At 42.5% G+C, this 21,487-nt stretch overlaps 1 protein-coding gene across 1 annotated transcript in view; it reads left to right on the top strand.

Moving 5' to 3' along the window:
- The first annotated feature begins 3,818 nt into the window (after nt 1-3,818).
- Nucleotides 3,819-21,487, top strand: part of Crkl (v-crk avian sarcoma virus CT10 oncogene homolog-like) — a 30,351-nt gene continuing 12,682 nt past the window's right edge. Inside the window, exons 1-2 of the mRNA XM_005391834.2 lie at nt 3,819-4,644; nt 15,619-16,084. Of these exons, the coding sequence (XP_005391891.1) occupies nt 4,334-4,644; nt 15,619-16,084 (777 nt within the window). The 5' untranslated portion in view covers nt 3,819-4,333. The remainder of the gene's footprint in view (nt 4,645-15,618; nt 16,085-21,487) is intronic.

The following is a 21,487-nucleotide window of genomic DNA, read 5'->3' as shown; positions in this document are numbered from 1 at the left end:
CGTGTGGCAAAGCGTTTAAATGATAAAAGGGTTTTTTGTTTGTTTGTTTTTGTTTTGGGGGTTTTTTGGTGTGTGTGGTATTGAGGACTAAACCCAGGCCCTTTGCCCTAGCTGGGTGATTCTTCTGCCTTAGCCTCCCATAGTGTTGGGATTAACAGCATGTACTAAGGAGAAGGAAAGAAAAGGAGATTAATAATAAAAAAAAAAGAGAAAGAAACTAGCTGTGGTATGTACATGCACCCACTCCCCAAGATGACTGTAAAATGCATGTACTGCAAATGTGTACTATTAAAAGTTCTTTTATTTAAAAAAACAGCATGTACCAGCATGACAAGTAGAGATTCTTTAATAATTTTATTATAAAAAATTCCAAACAGGGGCTGGGGATTTAGCTCAGTGGCAAAGCGTCTGCTTGGCAAGTGCAAAGTCGTGAGTTCGGTTCCCGGTACCGGAGAAAAACCAAAAACCAAAAACAACAACAACAAAAAATTCCAAACATAAAAATAGAATTAAACACAAACACACACACCACTCAGCTTTAACAATAACAACACATGACCATTCTTGTTTTACCCTACATCCTATTCCCTTTGAACTATTCCAGAGAGGTATTTTAGTCTACCTTTAAGAAATCTTAAAAAAAAAAAAAAAAGGAAAAGAAAAAGAAAAAAAGAACTCTTAACTGGGCATGGTGGCGCACACCTGTAATCCCAGCATTCAGGAGGCTTATGGAGGAGAACTGCTAGTTCAAGGCCAACCTGAGCTACATAGTGAGTTCAAGGCCAGCCTGTACTACAAGGTGAGATCCTGTCTCCAAAAAAAAAACCCCAAATTTTTAAAAAACATTTTGAGACAAAGTCTCCCTAAGTCACTAAATTGCCTATGGTGCGCTTGAACTTTTTTGATCTTCCTGCCTCAACCTCCCGGAGTACTGAGAATGTCGACATGTGCCATCCCAAAAAACTTACCCATGTTCCCAGCTAGAAAAGTTACTTTGAAAAACCTCAGTTTTCATATCTGCAGAACAGAAGATAGTCTAAGTTATAGGCAGTTGCCACAGTGAAATATGGGACTTTGACCTCAAATCAAAAGACCTAGTTTACGATTGCCAGAATTGCCTCTTGCACATTACGTAACTTGAAACTGCTTAAAATGTCTGAGCCTCTGGGTTACCTGTCAAAGTGGTATTTCATGGGATATTGGTTAGAGTGAATAAAAAAGTGGATTCTATGAAGTTTTCTGAGTTGAAAAGCACCATGTAAATTAGGTAATACTGTTGAGTTCTTCAGTTAAGTGAAAGGTGACTGAAATTTTAAGCTTACAAATTAGGAAAATAGTGATGCTATTGACAGAAAAGGGGAAATTGGAATGTAAAATTTAATCCAAATGCAAGATTAAACAGAAAGGGAACTATGGAGCTAATAAACTTTAATCCCAAATATATATATATATACATATATATGGTTTGTTTTTTTTAGATAGGGTCTTACTATATAGTTCAGACTACCTTGAACTCACTTGGTAGCTCAGGCTGGCCTCCAACTTATTCACTCCTCCTGCCTCAGCCCACCCTCAACACCAGTGCTAGGATAACAGGCATAAACCACCATGCCAAGTTACCTTTTAAAAATACATATGTTAACTGAAAACAATTATAATCACCTTACTGCCTTTCTTTTGCTAAATTTTCATTTTTATCTGGCTTCTCATTTCAGCCATCAAAACCCATTTATTAAGTATGTATTATGTGCTGGGTACTGTGGTAGGCATTAGGAATACAGTCTCCCCTCAAAATACTCAGATTAGGAAAGGAGAGGTACTGTTAGACAATTTTAACAGATTATGATAAGAATTCACTTAGGCTGTGACTACAGTGTTTCTCTAATAATCACAGGTTATGGTCAGTTTTCGTTCTACTTTTAGAACGTACAGGTTTTGAGTCACTGGAGGTACCCTTTAAGGTGTTCATAACAATTATCAGCCTAAAGACCAAGGTGCTACAGAGAATGAGAAGGGTTTTTTTTTTGTCTTTTTCAGACAGGATCTTGCTATGCAGTTCAGGCTGGCCTTGAGCTCACTTTGGAGCCCACGCTGATCTCAAACTCACAATGATCCTCCTGCCTCAGCCTCCCAAGTGCTGGGATTACAGGCATGTACCACCACACCTGGCAAGAATGAAAAGGTATGTTTGGAGAGGCAGAAGAAAACTATGTTAGTGTTACAGGAGCTAAAGCGGGGTGGGTCCTAGAAAAGAGATTTTCTAAACACATATGCCAGGTACATCAAGGAGAATGATAATTTCTATGAAGATCACTAACAACTTTCACTAAAATCTTAGTCCTAGTCAAAGCGAGGATAGAAGCCAGATCAAGAAGGTTGGGCCAGGAATGGGTGATGATGAAATGCTAAATCTAGCAGTGAAAAGCAGCTAGAAAATCAAGTGGAAATTTTTTTCCCCACCCTTACCCACTCATAGATCTATGCACAGTTTTACACTATATAGTTAAAGGCCAGGTTGTGAGAGTGAATAATAATGCGAAACTCTTATAAGACTGCTTAGCATGTGGCAGCCACTATACCAAGGACTTTATCTGTATTAGCTTGTTTAATACATTTATTTCTGCTTCGCAAGTAAGTGCTATTAGTATCCCCAAGATGAGCCACAGAATAATCAACTAGCCCATGGTCAGCCAGCCAGTCAACTAAGTCAGGATTTGAACTCAAGCAGTGTTTCAAATTCTATGCTACTCAAACTGCACCTGAGGTGAAAACATGGTTATGCTCAGGTCACATTTCCCTTTGGCTTGCCCTACGGTAGAGATCACCTATCACCTCACTATCTAGGATTTGTTGAACCTGAGGATACAAAAGGCTAAAATGAAATTCCATTGGCAGAGGGATTTAAGTATGATTTGTTTCTCTGGCCTTTATCCCTTGTGAGACATGCCCTCTTGTTTATCCAATTGGGGTATGTTATTACCAACAATCAGGTACCAGTGGCTTGATTTTTCACAGTAGCCATTCATTTAACAAATATTTGAGCGTCCACTCAGGGGCATACATTGAGCAAGGAAGACAAGACAAAGGGGAACGTGACACACAAGATCCCCCTTTCTCAGAACACATTCAGGCGAGGGCGGGAGGGAGAAAATATGCTAGGAGGGCTTGGCCTAGTTGAATAAGCAGGGTGGAATGGAGGAAATTAACTGGGAGAAGCAGGTAGAGTCCGGAGCAGGCGAGACGCCACGCCCGAGAGGCAAGAAGCGTTTGCATTTTACAGCAGCAATTCAGCACCTAAGTTGGCCAGATTATCCCAGACTGTAGACTTCCTATACCATTTACTCTGGTCCACCGAATCTTCACCAGCCCCTCGGGTCACCTAGCCATCCAAAGGTCCTTCGGTGGTCACCTCAGTCCCCAGGGTCACCCCTTTCCTGAACCACTTGAGCCCAGTGGAACCTATCCTCCATGCGGTCTCCCTCCGCCAACCAGGTCACCTCAGTGCCACGCCTCCCTGGCCCGCGGTTCAGCTTGCACTTTACGCTTTGTTCCCAGAAGCAGGTTTTCCAAACGAAGCTCCCTCTCTCGGCCCCAGCTGTTTTCCTGCCAGTACTGAGACCGGGCGGCCGCAGCGCCCCCGGTGGCGCAGTGTGGCCCAGGAAGGGAGTGCCCAACGCCACCGCCTCCTTAGCCTCCTCCCGGAACGCGGGAGCAGGCGGGAGCAGCGCACGCCCAGATCGTCGCGATCGTGCTCCTGATTGGCTGCGTGGATCAACGTCACGGGGAGGACCCCGGCGGCCGCCGAGAGGCGGGACCTCGCGCGTGCGCAGACGGAGAGCGCTGAGCAGAGGGGGAGGTGGCCGGCAGCTTGTCCCGCGTCCGCCATTTTGTTGCTGTGGCTATTGGGAACCGGCTGGGCAAAAGCACCCCAGAGGCGCGACGCTTCTAGGAGGCCGGAGCTTCGTCTGACAGAGGGCTCGGTGCAGATCCGTGGGGCTGCGGAGCCTGCATTTTCCAGCCGGGCAGTTACTGGAGCTACCCGGATACGCCGGGCAGCCTGCGATCCCCTGGGCGGCCTCCGCTGTGGCTCAGCTTCTCCCGCTGAGACCCTTGGGCTCTGCCCCGCATTTCTTGGGCCGGCTGTCTCCGTGAGGCAGCCCCAGAGCAGGCGCGCGCCGGCAGAGGATGCTGCGGGCCCGGAGCCCAGAGGAAGGTGCTGGTCCGTCCCGCTAAGCGCGCCTCGAGGTGTGCCTAGAGGCCCTATCACAACCTCGGAGCAACCCGCCAAGTCTTCCAGAACGGGCGAGAGCAGCCACCGCCCGGACCCGATACCATGTCCTCCGCCAGGTTCGACTCCTCGGACCGCTCCGCCTGGTATATGGGGCCGGTGTCTCGCCAGGAGGCGCAGACCCGGCTCCAAGGCCAGCGCCATGGCATGTTCCTGGTCCGCGACTCCTCCACCTGCCCTGGGGACTACGTGCTGTCGGTGTCAGAGAACTCGCGAGTCTCCCACTATATCATCAACTCTCTGCCTAACCGCCGTTTTAAGATCGGAGACCAGGAATTTGACCACTTGCCGGCCTTGCTGGAGTTCTACAAGATCCACTACCTAGACACCACCACCCTAATCGAGCCGGCGCCCAGGTAACGCGCAAACTGCACGACCGCTGAGGAGGGGACGGGCGGGGGTCGGTGCAAAACCCGGCTTGAGAGTGTGGGATGAACCATTTCCCTCGATCTGGAACAGAAGGCATTCCGAAGGATTGGTTTATGTCAGTATCTGGGTCTCTGGATACGAGGATCCTGTTTAACAGTGATTGCACAGTTCAGATGCACGCTTTTTTCTTTTGTCAGTTTAGCGTGCCGCGATACTAAGGCAGAGATTTGTTGCTGCGGTTTTTTTGTTTTGTTTTTTAAATAACCCATTTTGGGATTATTAGACTTGCTGGAGGCTCTAAAGATAGCCGTGGCATGTCTCCTCCCACCATTCCCGAAAATTCACGTACACACAAGTTTGCACACCGTTGGAGGTTTTTGATTCTTACGCAGATATCTCAACTGCAGGTTAAGCGCTACTTGGAACAGTTGCCAGGTGAAAATGATGTAACGTTTAGAAACACAACCTTTATCTGAAGTATCAGAATTATTTACAGTATTGATATTCTGATGCCAAGTTTGAAGCAGCCAGACACCTCTCACCTCTTTAACTATACATTCATTACCAAGAAAAAAAGATATATTGGCTTCAATTAGGATATTTTAAGGAAAATTTGTATCTCCCCCTCCCCCATGGACCATTAAAATGGTAGAGATAAAATTTGGTTAATTACCAAGACACAGTGGCATTTAATCATTATTTTATACTAGTTCGTTTTCAGATATATTTTTTGTATTAAGTCTATCTAATGGCTTATTAACATTTTTTAATTAATACCAAAAAAATAAAATTAAGACTCCAGAGTGACACTGATCATCAAGCATTCTTTCCCAGGTAAAATGGATTATTTTATTTGCTTTGGCTTAATGAATATTTTCTCACAAAATTCTATTTAAATTATACCAAATATGAGCTGAAAGATAACCTGGGATTTAAAAAAATTACTTGTTTTTGAGGTGGTGAGGAACCAAAATTTCTTATTTTTGCAAGGCCTACCAAGTGCTAGGCAGTCATTCTACCACTGAGCTACATCCCAGGCCTAGAATTGCTTAAATAAAAGGTATTTTGGGGCTGGGGATTTAGCTCAGCGGCAAAAGCGCCTGCCTGGCATGCGCAAGGTCGTGAGTTCGGTTCCTGGTACCGGAGAAAAACCAAAAAAAAAAGGTATTTTACTGCCTAGTTTCTTTTTTAAAATATTTAATTAATCAGCATTGATGTAGACTTTTCAAGGTAAGCTGTTTTTTACTTAATAGATTTGCTAATGAGGTTTTACTCTGAACTTTAAACATTAAAGCTGAAGGGGCTGTGTAATTCAGTGATAGGATGCTTGCCTAGCTAGCATGCATAAGGCCCTGGGTTCTATCCCCAGCACCACGAGAAAATAAGTAAGCAAATGAATAAAGCTACCATAAGTAAGGACAGCAGTTGGAAGCCTAAGAGTTGCTTCGGTGAAGTAGAGATAGCGCAGAAATAGTCATAACAGTACAATGACTAAGATTAACAGTTGTGAGCTAACTGGAGTTTATTTTATTTATTTGTTAACTGGAGTTTAAAAAGGGGGGTGAAGTGACTATGAATCAAGTAATCAAGTACTAGAACACCAAGAATCTGATTGGTGAAACTTGCAGGTCTTAACAACTACTGGTAGGTGCAGTCGACTTTGAGAGTGCAGTGTAATTCCAGGTTGGAGAAAATTAGAAGCCACTGTAATGAGATTGGTAATATGTTAAACTAAAAACTAAATTACTCTAATTTGTGAAAGTGAATTATGTAATTAATTTCAGGCTTTTATTAAGCCATGCTATATGCAAGGCATGTGCTCACGTTGAAGTGACAGGTATGTTAATACTCCTGTTTCAGGAAGTGAATTAATGGACTGATCCCCCTTCTAGAGGAGGGCAAAGGGGTATGTAGTAGCTTCCCACGATCCGCAAGTCCAGATTATCCCCCCCAGATTATCCCATGTGTGTCTTCTGAGATACCAAATGTAACTTGTTTTTGTCTCCTCTCCTTCAGTGTGCCTCTACTAGGCTGCCTCCTCTTCTGGTAGCCACCCTCACCTATTTATACCTTTGCTTGGGCTGTTGTCTCCACCTGTGAATCCTGTTTGTTGCTGCTAGTCCCTGGGCACGGTGGTGCACGTAATCGCAGTACTCGGGAGGCTGAGGCAGGAGGTTCACAGAGAATGCAAGGCCATCTGAGCCGGGCGTGATGGTGCATGCCTGTGATCTAAGCACTTGGGAGGCTGAGGCAGAAGGATCGTTGTGAGTTCGAGGCCAACCTAGGCTACATAAGTGATCTCAAGGTCAGCCTGAACTGCACAGGGAGACCCTGTCTCAAAAAAAAAAAAAAGGCCACCTGTACTACATAGTTCAAGGCCAACCTAAACTACAAAGACCCTGTCTCAAAGGAGAGGGGTGGGCTGGGGATTTAGCTCAGCGGCACAGTGCTTGCCTGGCAAGCGCAAGGTCGTGAGTTCGATTCCTGGTACCGGAAAAAAAAAAAAAAAAAGCAAAAAAGGGGGGTGTCTCAAACCCTACCCCTCACATTTAGCTTTAATTCTTTGTCCTCAGGACCATGTCTTCTGCCCCAGACTGGTTGCTCTTTTGGGGTGGGGGGTTGTTTTTTTCATTTTCCCTGGAGGATCACAGCACTGGTTGAATTGGATCCTGGCTAGATTTATCTTGTTGTACTGAGTTGTTGTAGCGTAGGTGTTGTTGTTGTTGTTGTTCTGGGGATTAAACCCAGGGATCACTGAGCTAGGCTCAAACTTGCAGTCCTCCTGTGTCAGCCTCTGGAGTAGCTGGAATAACAGGCATATGCCACCACACTGGGCTATACTGAATCTTTTCTTGGTTTGGTTTGGTTTGGTTTGGTTTGCTTTTTTTTTTTTTTGAGACAGCCTGGCCTTGAACTCACTGTATCCCAGGCTGACCTGGAACTCACAGTGCTCTTCCTTCCTCAGTCTTACTTGGGTGGGCCACCACACCCAGAATATCCTGCTTTTTTTTTTTTATTATTATATATACCACATCTTTTGATATGTCATTTCCAAGCCTGAAATTCCTAGGTCAGGTTTGGCATATTATATTTGTTTTTTTTTTTTGTTTGTTTGTTTTTTTGTCTTTCTGAGACAGGGTCTTGCCATGCAGTTCAGGCTGGCCTTGAGCTCACTTTGTAGCCCAGGCTGGTCTTAAACTCGCAATGATCCTCCTGCCTCAGCCTGCCAGAAATGCTGGGATTACAGGCATGCACCACCACGCTCGCCTTGATGTATTATAGAAAGCTAATGATTGTGTGGTGATGGTGCACAGCTGTACATGTAATTCCAGCTACTCAGGAAGCTGAGACAGCCCGGGCAATTTAAGGAGTCTGTGTCTCAGATTAAAATTAAAAAAAAAAAAGTCCTCAGGATGATGAAAATGTATAGTAAAGGTTTAAATCTTTTAAAATATTACAGTAAAGGACACATTGCCTTTAATCCCCCTCAAACTATTCCCCTTTGCTTCCAACATATGTATCCCACTGTGAGAAGCCGTTCTGGAAGTCCTTTTTCATGTCTTTACAAGGATGGTGAATGCTGCTGCTGAGTGTACCCAATGGTAAGACAGGCTCATAAAAACATTGGTGCATCCTCATCCACCTTCCACACTGGATCTGGCACTATGGGACTCCTGGCTCTTCCTCAAAGTCAAAATGACTATTAAAAATAAATATTTTAAAGCAATTCAGGCATTAAGATAGCCCAGATAGCACAACCAAATACACAGAAGAGGACTTCAGAGCTGCTTCAGAAAGCAGCAAGAAAAGGGAGATAAGTGTGTTGAAAGTAGGAGGGAGGTTGTTTGGAGAGGGATTAAAACAATGTGTCCTTTACAATAATTACTTGAAATTTTAACATTCACCATATATTTTGATCACATCTCATTGCTCAAAGTTCAGTGGTACTTGGGGTTCAATCCCAGTACCACACAAAAAAGAAAAACCTTGTGGTAGTCAAGCTTTCACAGATAATTTAATGGCTTTTTTTTTTTTTTTTTTTTTAATAAAGAGACAGGATTTGCCTGCGGAGTCCAAGCTGATTTCCAAGTGCAGTTCTCCTGCTTCAGCCTCCAGTGCTGGGATTATAGGCTTGTGCCACCAACCCAGCTCATGCTTATATCCCAGAGGAGATAAATTCAGTGGTTAAACATTTAGGCATTATTAACTGGGATTTTAAAGCCAGGGTTTTATGTCCTTTAGGCAATAATTTATTTTAAAATTTATTTTGCTTGGCTGAAATTCATGATTGTAGCACCTTCCCCTACCCCCTGGAATGTTTCTTAAGTTTTAATTTTCACTTACATACTTTTAAGAAGATTATCTCCCAGCGTAGATTCTGGGAAGGATACGTGACAGATGTATTTCTTCACCATGGAAATTTTATTTTTATGGAAGAAACAGCTAAGTGCAAGATGAATGCATACTGTAAAGGGAATAAACGTAGGTTGAGAGAATATAATAGAAATGACCTGCCTGATGTAGTGTGGTCCAGGAGAGCATGAAGCTAAGACCTAAGAAGCAAGCCTTGGGAGGGCTTGGGCTGAGGGGAGGGAAAGAGCCTTGAGAAAGAGGGTCCTGTGAGCAGAGTTCGAAGATAGGTCAAGGTAAGGAAGTTGATATTGTTTAAAATACTTGGGCTCTCTGGCAGGAAATAGTTTGAAGAGGTGGTGTGCCCTCAGACTGTTGGTGGGTCCAGGAACAAAATTATGGTGACTGACGGTGGAGCTGACTTGGAGGTGTCTGTTTTGGACATAAAAATTGAAGCTTACAGGTAGGGAGCATGATGGGAAAGGGAAGAAACAATGTTGATTTAGTATATTTATGAAGTTTATTTATCTTCATACATGGTAGGCATTCATTCGACCATTGAGCTAGACCCCCGGGGTATTTATCTGTAGTGTTGCTGTGGTGGATTTAAAATTTAATCCCGAAATGTACTGTGTCAGATGGCTTTTATTGGTTTTTTTGTTGTTGGGTTTTTGTTTTGGTTTGGTTTGGTTTTTTTGTGCTAGCAATTGAACTTACAATCTTGTGCTTGCCAGGCAGGCACTGTGCTGCTGAGCTATATCCCCAGCCTTGCTTTTATTGATTTTTGAGTGAACCTGAAAAATTCTCCTTGTACATGTGGAAGTATTTTAATGCCGCAAATCAACTGACAAATAGGAATCCTGTGATGATTTTGACTTTTGTTTTATTTGAGTATATATACATTCTTATGATTTTATTTAAGGCTGGGCATGGTGGCATTCACCTGTATATAGTCCCAAACTGCTTGGGAAGCTGAGGCAGGAGGATCATTTGGGCCAGGATTTCAAGGCTAGTGTGGGCAACAATAACAAGATCCTTGGGGCAGGAGGTGGGGTGGGTGTTAAATTGCAGTTACTAGCAAGTAAGCTTTAGTGTTTTTTACTTAATAGGGCCTGTTTTCAGTCTTTCAAAAGGTTTCTGGTGAACTGTTTAGATAGGAAATACATTCTCCCTTTTTTTGTTTTGTTTTGTTTTGTTTTTGAGACAGGGTCTCGCTGTGCAGTTCAGGTTGGCCTTGAGCTCACTTTGTAGCCCAGGCTTGTCTTGAACTCACAACGATCCTCCTGCCCGAGCCTCCCAGGTGCTGGGATTATAGACATAGGTCACCAGGCCTGGCTTTCCCTGGTTTTGAAACTTGAAAATGTGTTTTGTATCGCTTACTTTGCTTTTAGAATTTTCTAGTTCTAGCTTGTGTAGATAAATGCAAGCTAGGAAAAAAACAATTGTGACAAAAAGCATCGTTTAAAACTAAGGGAATTGGCTGGGGATATAGCTCACTGGCATAAGTGCCTGCTTGGCAAGTAGGTGCAAGATCCTGAGTTCAATTTCTGTTACCAAAAAGAAAAACTTAAGGGAATTGACCTTTTGAGAAAAATCATGTTACAACAGACATGAACATCATATGAACTTGGTTTATGGAGTTGGGTAGTCCTTTAAATGTACCTGGGAGCTTACTGGTTACTGAGTTTATTTTGCCGTAGTAGGGATTAAACCTGAAGCCTTCTACCACTGAGCTACTTGGAGTTTGTTATCCAAAGTAGGCTAAAACTTGTGATCCTTGTTTCTCAGCCTCCCAGAGGTACTGGGATTACAGGAGTGAGGTCTGGTTTGTTGGTTGGTTTGTATGTATGTGTGTATGTATGTATTTTTTTTGAAGACAAGGTCTCCTTGAAGTTCAGGTTGGTCTTGAGCTTACTTTGTAACCCAGACTGGTCTTGAACTCACAATGATCCTCCTGCCTCAGCCTTCCAAGTGCTGGGATTATAGGCATGCACCACCACACCTGGCTAAAGTCTGGTTATTAGAAGGCTGTTTCCATTCATGGTAAAGTGGCTGTAGGAGACCCCCTCAAGACTGCTTAGTCTAATCTGAGAGTCCTGATGGGGACCCTCACTCCCGTTAAACAGGCTCTTACCATGCCTCCTCCACACACACATTGCTGACTCAGAATATTTCAAAACTCGGGCTGAGGATGTAGCTGAGTGGCAGAAGCACCTGCCTGGCAAGCGTAAGGTCCTGAGTTCGATCCCCGGTACCTGCCCCCCCAAATAAATAAATAAATAAAAATATTTGAAAGCGCAAATCAAGACTGTCTCAAAAAAAGGAGAGGATTGAGAAATGTTTCTGTGTATTGAAGCCTATTGTATTCCAAAGCCCAAAACTACACAACAGCTATACAATGCAAAGAGAACATGTTTTTGTCTTTGAGAAGCTCAGTCTATTGAAAGAATTAAAATAAAAGGCCATGGTAGCTAGAAAGGAAGGGTGGCCAACTGTGCCTAAGGGTTGGAGAAGGGTTGAAAGAGGAGGTGCTCTTTCAACTGATCTTGAAAGATGAGAACAAGTATATGAGGTGGAAGAGGTGGTGGCAGTGCCTGCTGGGGAATGTGCAGCGTTGTCACTGATGTGAGTGATGGGCAGGAAGCTAGGTGGAAAGGGTGGAGCTGATCTGTAAAGGGCCTCCTGGGCCTTGTAAATGAGGTTAACAATGGGACCCCTTCTAGGTTTCTAAAAAGAATTGTCATGATCAGTTTCACTTTTTTTTTTCTTTGTCATGCTGAGGATCAGTTTTACTTTTAGAAACTTCTCAGGATGGCACAGGGTAGGGAGAGCCTCTTACCATAGAGGACTATGAGAAGCTGAACTGAACCCAAATGGGTTGGGAATATGAAAGTGGGATACTGTATGCAGAAGGTGGGGGAAGAGGTATGACTTGGACTTCCTGGAGCAGTGATGGCAAACCATTTAGAGCTGCTACACACATGCCGTAGGTTTGCCACCACTGTTCTAGAAGATTAAGTGATACCCCGAGAGTAGAGGGTTAATGTGAAGAGTCTATTTTGTTGTTGCTGCTGCTGCTGTTGTTTTGGGGGGGTATTTTTGTTCGTTTTTGGTTTTTTTTGTACTGGGAATTGAATTCAGGATCTTTCACTTGCCAAGCAGGCGCTGTGCCACTGAGCTATATCACTGGCCCTGCTTTGGTCTTTTGAGACAGGGTCTCTCTGTGTAGTTCAGTGGCGTGGAACTGTGTAGCTCAGGCTGACCTCAAACTTGTGACAGGCAGCCTGCCTCAGCCTCCTGAGTGCTGGGATTACAGGTATATGCCACCATCCCCGGCTGAAAAACTATTTTTAACTGTGCAAGAACTATAATAAAATACCCTACAATGAGCTCTGACATAGAACTGATTGTGCCCTTCATAAAATGTCTAAAATTTATACAGTACTCACCAAACTATTCAAAGAATATCAGTGGCTCTTGAAGTAGAAACAAGGATACACTTTAAGGGTATGTGGGCATGTGTACTAATTTGTTCTTCAGTAATTGATGTGAATATTTTACATGCTTTATGACATCAGTTCATTTATACCTCAAAGAGGCAGCATTTATCTCCAAGGCTGATTAGCTTACAATTAATGAGCAAGGACTCTAGAACCAGACTGCCTGGGTGCAAATCTAATTTCTGCTTTGGCTTCCTCAGCTACAAAATGGGGATAGTGGAATCTACCTGCCAGGATTTTTGTGAGGATTAACTTAATATTTTTATAGACTGTAAATGGTGCTTGGCATAGATAATAAGTTATTAATTTTTTATTACTATTGCTACTCCTAGTACTTCTGTTCATTTTTTAGATGGACTGATACTGTGCAATTTGCCTCGATTAATAAGAAACAAGACAGGCTGATGTGACTGCGCATGCCTGTAATCCCAGAACTCTGGGAAGCTGAGCCAGGAAGATTGAAAGTTTGAGCCCAGCATGGGCAATTTAGCAACTTTGTGGGACCCAGTCTCAAAAGAAAGATAAAAAGGGCTGGGGGTATAGCTCAATAGAAAAGCCTTGTGTTCAGTCCTTAGTGCCTACCCACCCACCCTCAAAAAAAAGAAGGAAAAAAACTGAGGCCTTTGAGGATTTTGTAAAACTTGTTATTTGCATTAAAGAAAGCTGGGCAAGGTAATATAATCCTAGCACTCAGGAGGCTGAGGTAGGAATATAACTGTGTTCGAGGCCAGCCTGGGCTATGTAGTGAGTGCAAGGCCAGCCTGAACTACCTGAACTACTAGTGAGTTCCTGTTTCAAAAAACAAAAAAAGAAAGATGAGAGTTTTGTTAAATTATGAAGGCTGCTATTTGCAAAGCAATGTAGTGAAAGCACCGAAGCCTAGCCACTAGACCACCAGGGACCCGCTGCAAAGTAATATAGTGGATGAAGGGCCATAAAAATATTTGCGTTCTTTAATCTGATAATTCCAGGTCTGGGAATCTGAGCTTTACAGAAAGTCTAATGTAGGGAAAATATGCCCCGTACTGAGGGTGTGGCATAGTGGTAGAGGATGTGCTTAGCATACTTGAGGCCATGGTTTCAATCCCCATCACCAAGAAAGAAAGAAGAAAAATGCTCAAAAAGATTAGTTTTAATAATACTAATGATTAGATTGGAGAGAATTAGAAAAACTAAATATCCATAGGTGCTTTGTTGCATAGGCTCACAGATGTTACTTTGTCATGAAAACAATCATTATGAGAAACATGGAGAAACAGTTTAGTGTAATACTAGGCAGAGAAACTGCCACAGGTATATATAAGGTTCTATTTTAAGAAAACCATCAACAGCCGAGTGTTGGTGGCACATGCCTGTAGTCCCAGCACCTAGGGAGGCTGAAGCAGGAGGATCATAAGTTCAAGCTCAGCCTGGGCAATGTAGAGAGACCTTATCACAAAAATAAAAAACACCAAGGACGTAGCTTAGTGTGAAGGCCTTGGGTTCAATCCCTACAAAACAAAAATAAATAAATTTAAAAAGGAAAACCATAAATTGAGCCAAAGGGAGAGGAGAGTGAATGTGGGAAGGATATTAGTAGTTTCCTTAGGAGAGGAACTATGAAATAGTCCCCTCCAACAGCTGGGGATGTACCTCAGTGGTGCATCATCAGCCTGGCAAGCACAGGGCCCTGGGTTTGATTCCTGGTACCAAAAAAAACCTTTTCTTTCGTGGTGCTGGGGCTCTATCCCAGAGCTACATGCTAGGATGCTAGGCAAGTACTCTACCACTGATCTATGACCATCAGCCCAGAACTGCCTTTTTTTTTTTTAAATCAAAATGCTTCAACACAGGAGGGCACTTCGTTATATCAAATTTTTTTAGATCTTTGCTGGGGTAGGAAAGAAGGAAAATGGACATTAGCTAAATGAAGATAAATTGGAACCATCCACCAGTGATTAAATAGGCGTGTCCTTCCCAGCACATTCTCTCAGAACAGTCCTAAGTCAGGCTTTGGTAATGGTTCGGCTGGCGAAGCCACCACCTAAAGAGGTAGAGACTCTGGATGAAGCCCAGGGTTTGTTAATCTGGTATAGAATCTGTGCTTCAGAGAAATTAAGAACAGGCAGTGTTTTGTTGTTGTTTTGTGAGTTTGGGGTTGGTTTTTTTTTGTTTGTTTGTTTTACCTTTTTGAAACAGTTTCACTCTGCAGTTCATGCTGGCCTTGAACTCACTTTGTGACCTCAAATTTTCAGTGATCCTCTTGCCTCAGCCACCCAAGTGCTGGGATTACAGGTGTGCACCACCATGCCCAGCCAAGGACGGGTAAGGTAAAATAGTTTTTTTCCAAAACTTTATGTATTTACAACTTTTCAGAATATTTCTTAGATGAAAAGCAACTTATACTGCTTTTGCACATGGAATGTTTCTGGAGAGCAAATGTATGTATAGTGGTAGGGGTTGAACCCAAGGCCTTGTACATGCTCTGCTACTGAGCCCCTCAGCTGGGACTCTGCTTTTGTAGCTGACTCCAGGGAATACATTCTGAGTCACTCAGAAAATACACACTGGTCTGTAACACAGTGAAGGCATCAGTGCCCTTGGGCTAATGCTTTAGAGATCTTGTCTGTAATTTTTGCAATGAAACTTTCACAGATATTCATTTAATAGATGATAATTCTTGTACAAGATGAAATGTAGGGTTGTTTGTTGTTGTTGTTGTTTTTAAATCTGGGAAGCAAGTAAGCCTCTTTTGGTTTTTGTATTCTGAGGAATCAGACGTCTGTCGTTTTTATGTGCCTAGGGAAATGTAGATTAGACCTGGGAGGAAGCATGTGCAGTGGTTATGACACGATCCAGCAGAAGGCAGCTACTAAGCCTGCTTCAGATTTTAAAAACAAATTCAAGTCAGGTAAAACAGTTGGGGTGTGTGTACATACGCATATGATACCAAGTTCACAAAGCCATATTCAGAATATTAATTTGTTACAGTCCAGACTGCAGAAAGTACAGTGTGACAAAACTTTGCTGTGAATAGAGAAAGAATTCATTATAAAGGGTACTGGCTTATGTTTGACAAACACTGGTACAGAGTAAGATTTTTCCACAGAGTAATTTTCTTTCTCTCTTAAGGTATCCAAGTCCACCCATGGGATCTGTCTCAGCACCCAACCTGCCTACAACAGAAGAAAATATGGAATATGTACGGACTCTCTATGATTTTCCTGGGAATGATGCCGAAGACCTGCCCTTTAAAAAGGGTGAGATCCTAGTGATAATAGAGAAGCCTGAAGAACAGTGGTGGAGTGCCCGGAACAAGGATGGCCGGGTTGGAATGATTCCTGTTCCTTACGTTGAAAAGCTTGTGAGATCCTCGCCACATGGAAAGCATGGCAATAGGAATTCCAACAGTTACGGCATCCCAGAACCTGCTCATGCATACGCTCAACCTCAGACCACAACTCCTCTACCTGCAGTTTCCAGTACTCCTGGGGCAGCGATCAACCCTTTGCCCTCTACACAGAATGGACCTGTCTTTGCAAAAGCAATCCAGAAAAGAGTACCCTGTGCTTATGACAAGACTGCCTTGGCATTAGAGGTAAAATTTTGTGGTTCCTTTGACTTTGGGTTTTCATTTTTTAGTTTTAGGTTCTGCAAAGTAATGTCTGCTCAATTAAAGTTACATTCATAGGAATGAGAGAACTGGGTGATTTTGGAAGATACACTGTTAGTGTTTTACGATTCTTTTTTTTTTACCACTAGTATAGTTTTCGTGCCTATTAATTTTATAAAATACTGGGTTTCAGGGCAGGAGTGGTAGTGCATCCACACATGGGAAGGCTGAGGCAAAAGGATCACAGGATCAAGCCCAGGTCAGCCTGGGTGACTTCAGTGAAACTGTCTCAAGATAAAAAAAGGACTGGATATGTGGATTAGTGTGAGGGCCCCAGGTTTAATCCCCAGTACTACAAAAAAGGGGGGAGGGCTTCAGTGCAGTATTTTCTTGGATGCACATATTTCGATCAGAACTGTCCCCTCAGAATTCCTCTCTCCTCCTCTCTTATTCTTTTCCCCTTGTCTGATAGTCACTACTTTCATTCGATTCTGCATATTAGGGGGAAAATACTTTTCACGGACTGTCCTTCATATTACTTGTTTCTCCCACATTCTCCACCAGCTCGTGCTTTTTTCTGCTCCCAAAGCTTTCATAGCTTTATTTCAGCAGTTGTTGATTTTCTTTCCAGTAAGGAGAGATAATTAGAAAGACCCATGACCTGGAGGAATGTCAGCATGCAAATGCATAGCCACTTACATGAATCCATATTTCTAACATTGTGATCAGTTGAGGAGAAATAGGAATAAATATCTTAGAATTTATTTTCAGTTAGGCAGAGAAGTGATTGTAAAATATTATCAGGCCTTGCTTGTTATAGATTTTATAAATTATAATAGCATGAAATAAAATTTGAACTTGAATCACTAAGTCGTTTTCTTTCAACTAAACATTAGCTGATTTTTAAAAAGATTTCAATGCTGAGTATTTTTCTATGGCTTCATCATATTTTTAAAAAACCCTGAAGATGAGTGTTGATGAGCTTATCAGTGGGGGCTGTGTGTCTCAGAAAGTGGATGTCCGTTGAGACAGTTGATAAGCCCAGATGAATGACCATATATGAGCACAAACCCTGTGGTGGGCCTCAAGATAAAAAAGGGACAGATCTGAAAAATAGATTTTAAGACTTTTTTGGTCATTAGTTTTGTTGTTGTTGTTTCTTATTGAGGTATAAAATATGTATGGTTAGATGGGTCCCGAATATCAAAACACAGGACTGGATATCAGAAATCCCAGCTCTTTCACTTCACGTTTACTCTTCACCTCCAAGCTTTTCTGCCATTACCTGTGAATGCAGATTGCTCTGGTTTGCTCTCTTCAGTAGGCTTTGTGAGGACCAAATAAAATGATGCTTGTTAAAATGCTTTGTAAGCCACAAAGTGCTGTATAAATATCATAATATGATTATAGTTAAATACTCTCACTTAACATTAACAAACTGTATATGTGTTAGAGAGAAAGAGATTAAGTTAGTGATAGTTTGCTGTAGATTCACCACAGGGTCCAAATGGAGAGTTGAGAGATAGCCCTAGCATCACAGAAAGATGAATGGAGTCATTTGCTTCAAAAAAGCAAAACTCAACCTACAATACAGCCTGCACACAGTTAAAAGGAATAATGTGTATTATGTATTATCTTTCCATTGGATGTCCTCAATTTTCTTTGGACGAAGAGTAATAATCTGAACTGTACCTGAAAGTTCATTTTAGAGTTGGTATTACATTTCCCCTGATTTTGGCTGTAAGGAAAAAGACTCAGTGCCTGAAGCTTGCAGCAGGGGCCAGAGACTGGGAAGGACCCAGGTGCTTTTCTACATCTCAGCAGAACAGGAAAGAAACCAGAACAACCTCCACAGATAAAAGAGTCATGGCTGAGCAGGCCTTCACCAGTTTTCTCACTCCCACACAGACTTCTTCCTATATATAAGTGTATACCTCTGGCCAGGTCTGCCCCTTAGTATCTTTGAGTAGCACGGATTCTCTGGACTATTTTTGGCAGTACTGGGGATTGAACCCAGGGTCTTTGCACTAAACTGCATCCCTGGCCCTTTTTATTTTTTATTTTGAAACAAGGTCTTGCTAAGTCACTAAATTGTCCAAGCTGAGCTTGAACTTGATGATCCTCCTGTCTCAGTCTCCCAGAGTGCTGGGATTACAGGCACATGCCACCAAACCTGGCTGCTGTAGACTCTTAATACTGTCCAGTTTATATAGTACTTCCAGTCTTTTGAAGCGTTTGCACTTCTGTGATCTTGGCAGGGTTTCATTGTGTGTGATTTGTGTGTCAGGTGGTTAGTTGTTGGCACACCAGGCTGAGACTCTGAGGGTTGAGGCACCCAGTGAGAATTTCAAGCACCTGTCTGTTCACTTGTGGTTCTAAGATAAATTTTAGCGACCTGTATTGTGTGGATGAATGTGTACAAGGAAGTTGTTGAGGGATCACTTAGAGTAGTGATGGCAAACCTTTTAGAGCTTTCAGTGATACAAACAGCCTGCTGTGACATCCATGCCATTGGTTTCCCATTACTGGCTTAGAGTTTGGTGAGTGGGCAGGTAAGTAGGTACCTAACAGACTAGGAGTAAGAGAGCCTAATTAATGATGTGTATGTTAAGAGAATCTTCATACTTGGCTATTATGTAGCTCTCCTACTCTCTCAGACCCCCGGAGAGAGGTCTCTAGCCCAGAGCCGCCTCATGGTACTAACCCAGCCATCTAAGCTTCATCACAGGCTTTTTAGTGCCTTCCTGAGAGAGTCAAAAGGAACCCAATAAATAGACCTTTGCACCCTCTACTTAATGGTATTTTTCTTTCTGTGTATTTAAATGAGACTTTGGACTCTAACATAAGTAAATGTTTCTATGGTTATGTTATCTTTTAAAACTATGAGGACAATGCTGCCTGTCTGATATTATTAAAAACAACTTTTGGGGGCAGGGATATAGCTCAGCAGCACAAGTGCCTGCCTGGCAAGTGCAAGGTCCTGAGTTTGACTCCAGGTACCAAAAAAAAAAACCTCTTGGGACTGTCGCAATTAGGTTACCAGAAAGTATTAAAATTAAAATGAGAAACAGGGAGACAAGTAGGACAAAATGTGCCAGTAATTGAAGCTTCCTTATTCCCCTTGACTGTTCCAGAGAAGAATGATAGCTTAGATAAACTGTATTTCTTAAATTAATTCATGTTTTCTTTCTTAAAATTTGATTTTTGAAAGCGTCTCCCCCACACACACAGCAGAAATTTTTAAACTGGTCTATGCTTAGCCATTTTCCTCTCTTGCTTCAAGAAGTGAGGTGATTTGAGGTTTGATTCGAAAGGAAACACTCAGTGACCTGTGTAAGGTGAACCAAGCTGGGTGTCCCTGCTCCTTGAAAACAGTAGAGCTCTCTCCAGTCTTTGTAGTGGGACTGGAAGGGTTCCTAGAAAGCAGGTCACACCCTACAAGAAAATTCGTAGGGTCTAGTGCCGTAGGTCAGTGACAGGACACTTGCCTAGCATGTGCGAGCTCCTGGGTTCAATCCCAGTACCAAAAAAAAGGGAGGAGAAGAAAGGAGGCAAGAAAGAGAAGAAAAAAGAAGTTAGGTTGAGGAAACTAACCCTTTCCAGAGGACCACTGACCAGGAGAGAATGCTTAGAGCAAAGTTGCTGTTGTGGTATAAAATACCTGTAGTCAATGTAGCATTCTTTGACACTGAAGATGCAAGCTGGTTAGGGAAATACCGCAGACCTGTGTTCAAATCCTACCTTTTACTGGTGTAATCTTGAGCAGGTTACTTAAATTCTCTGAGCCTCACCTAACAACAACCTAGCCTAAGAGTTGCTGTTTGTCTGGGCATGGTGGCACACGCCTGTAATCCAGCAGGAGGATCACAAATTCAATCCCAGCCTGGGCATTTTAGCTACTTAGTGAGACCGATCTCAGAACAAAAAAGGGCTGAAGATGTAGTTCAGTGTGAAGAACCTGCCTTCAATCCCCAGTACTATACCACCAAAAAAAATTGATGTTTGTTCATTAATTACCATCCATGTAGCCAGCTAGTGAGGTACGTGTACCAAGGAGCTTACCACTTAGTGAAAGAATAAAGACTGAAACCAGCAATGTGAGTAGGAGGGAGAGTGGAGAGGTAGGGCTGGGGGTAGGTAAGCATTGGTCTGGGAAGAAGATTTGAGGGATGAGCATTAACTGGGGAAAGTTGGAGAAAGTATACCAAGCCAGGAGACCGGAGTAGCTGCAGGTATATGAGCACTGGGCATGCAGGAAAAGGACAAAAGTAGCAAAGAAAAAAAACAGGAGAAATGGACTTTTTTCACAAAAGAGCCAAGGTTTATCAAGTGCTCTTTATGTGGCAGGCAAATATTTTTTGTTTTGTTTTGTTTTGTTTTAGGTTTTTGTGTTTTTGAGACAGAGTTTCACTATACAGTTTTGACTGGCCTTGAACTCGCTTTATAGCCCAGTCTGGCCTTTACTTGCAGGACTTTGGGATATGATCACCAGTAATCCCAGCACTCCAGAGACTGAGTTCAGCCTCCTATGTGTGACTTCCCTGAACTACATAGGGAAACCCTATCAAACAAAGAAACAAAAGATTTTAGTCCATGAAGATCTTAGAGCACAGTCTTGTAAGGCAGTGTGTCCTGGATTGAATGGCTCTGGTCATTGACAACTTTTTTTTTTTTTTTTTTTTCTTTTAAAGAGAGAAAAAAGTAAACTTTCAAAACAAGATAATAGGGTAACAGTGGTTAATACCTTGTGTATTGTTACCTTTAAGTTAGCTACTCGGAGTACAAGATATATGCATTTAATTGTCCAAACAATATTAGCACAAACTTTTATTTTCAATGAACTAAAAGAGAAATTAAGTAGTGTAACGATCTTAACTATCTTGTGTGTGTATGTGTTTTGTTTTTGTTTTTTGCTTTTCCCTTCTTTTCTCCTGGTTAACAACTTCGTGTAGCTCTAGCTGTCTATCAGTGAGAAGCAGTTGACACCCAGCCTTTTCCTATGTCTAGGTAGCCCAGTGTGTTTGCGTTTTTGTTTTTGTTGGAGGCAGGTTCTTTTTAATGTCTGGGCTAACCTCAAACTTTTGGATTTAAGCAGTTGTCCTGTGTCAGCCTGCCAAATACCTGAGATTTTAGTCTTGAGCCACTGTACCTATACCTGGGAGGCTCTCATACTTCAAATAACACTTTTCCTTCTTGTATATTTTAGTCTCAGTGGATTATGAGTCAGACAATAATTTTTTGTTTTGTTTTGTGTTTTTGTGGGGTTTTTATTTTGTTTTGTTTGAGACAAGGTCTCGCTATGCAGTTCAGGCGGCCTTAAGCTCACTTTGTAGCCCAGGCTGGCCTCAAACTCGCAAGGATCCTCCTGCCTCATCCTCCGTTTCGCCA

The sequence above is a fragment of the Chinchilla lanigera genome, unplaced genomic scaffold (genome assembly GCF_000276665.1).
Source record: "Chinchilla lanigera isolate Chin_1 unplaced genomic scaffold, ChiLan1.0 scaffold00041, whole genome shotgun sequence".
Taxonomy (NCBI): Eukaryota; Metazoa; Chordata; class Mammalia; order Rodentia; family Chinchillidae; genus Chinchilla; species Chinchilla lanigera.
This window is presented reverse-complemented; position numbering and strand designations above follow the sequence as displayed.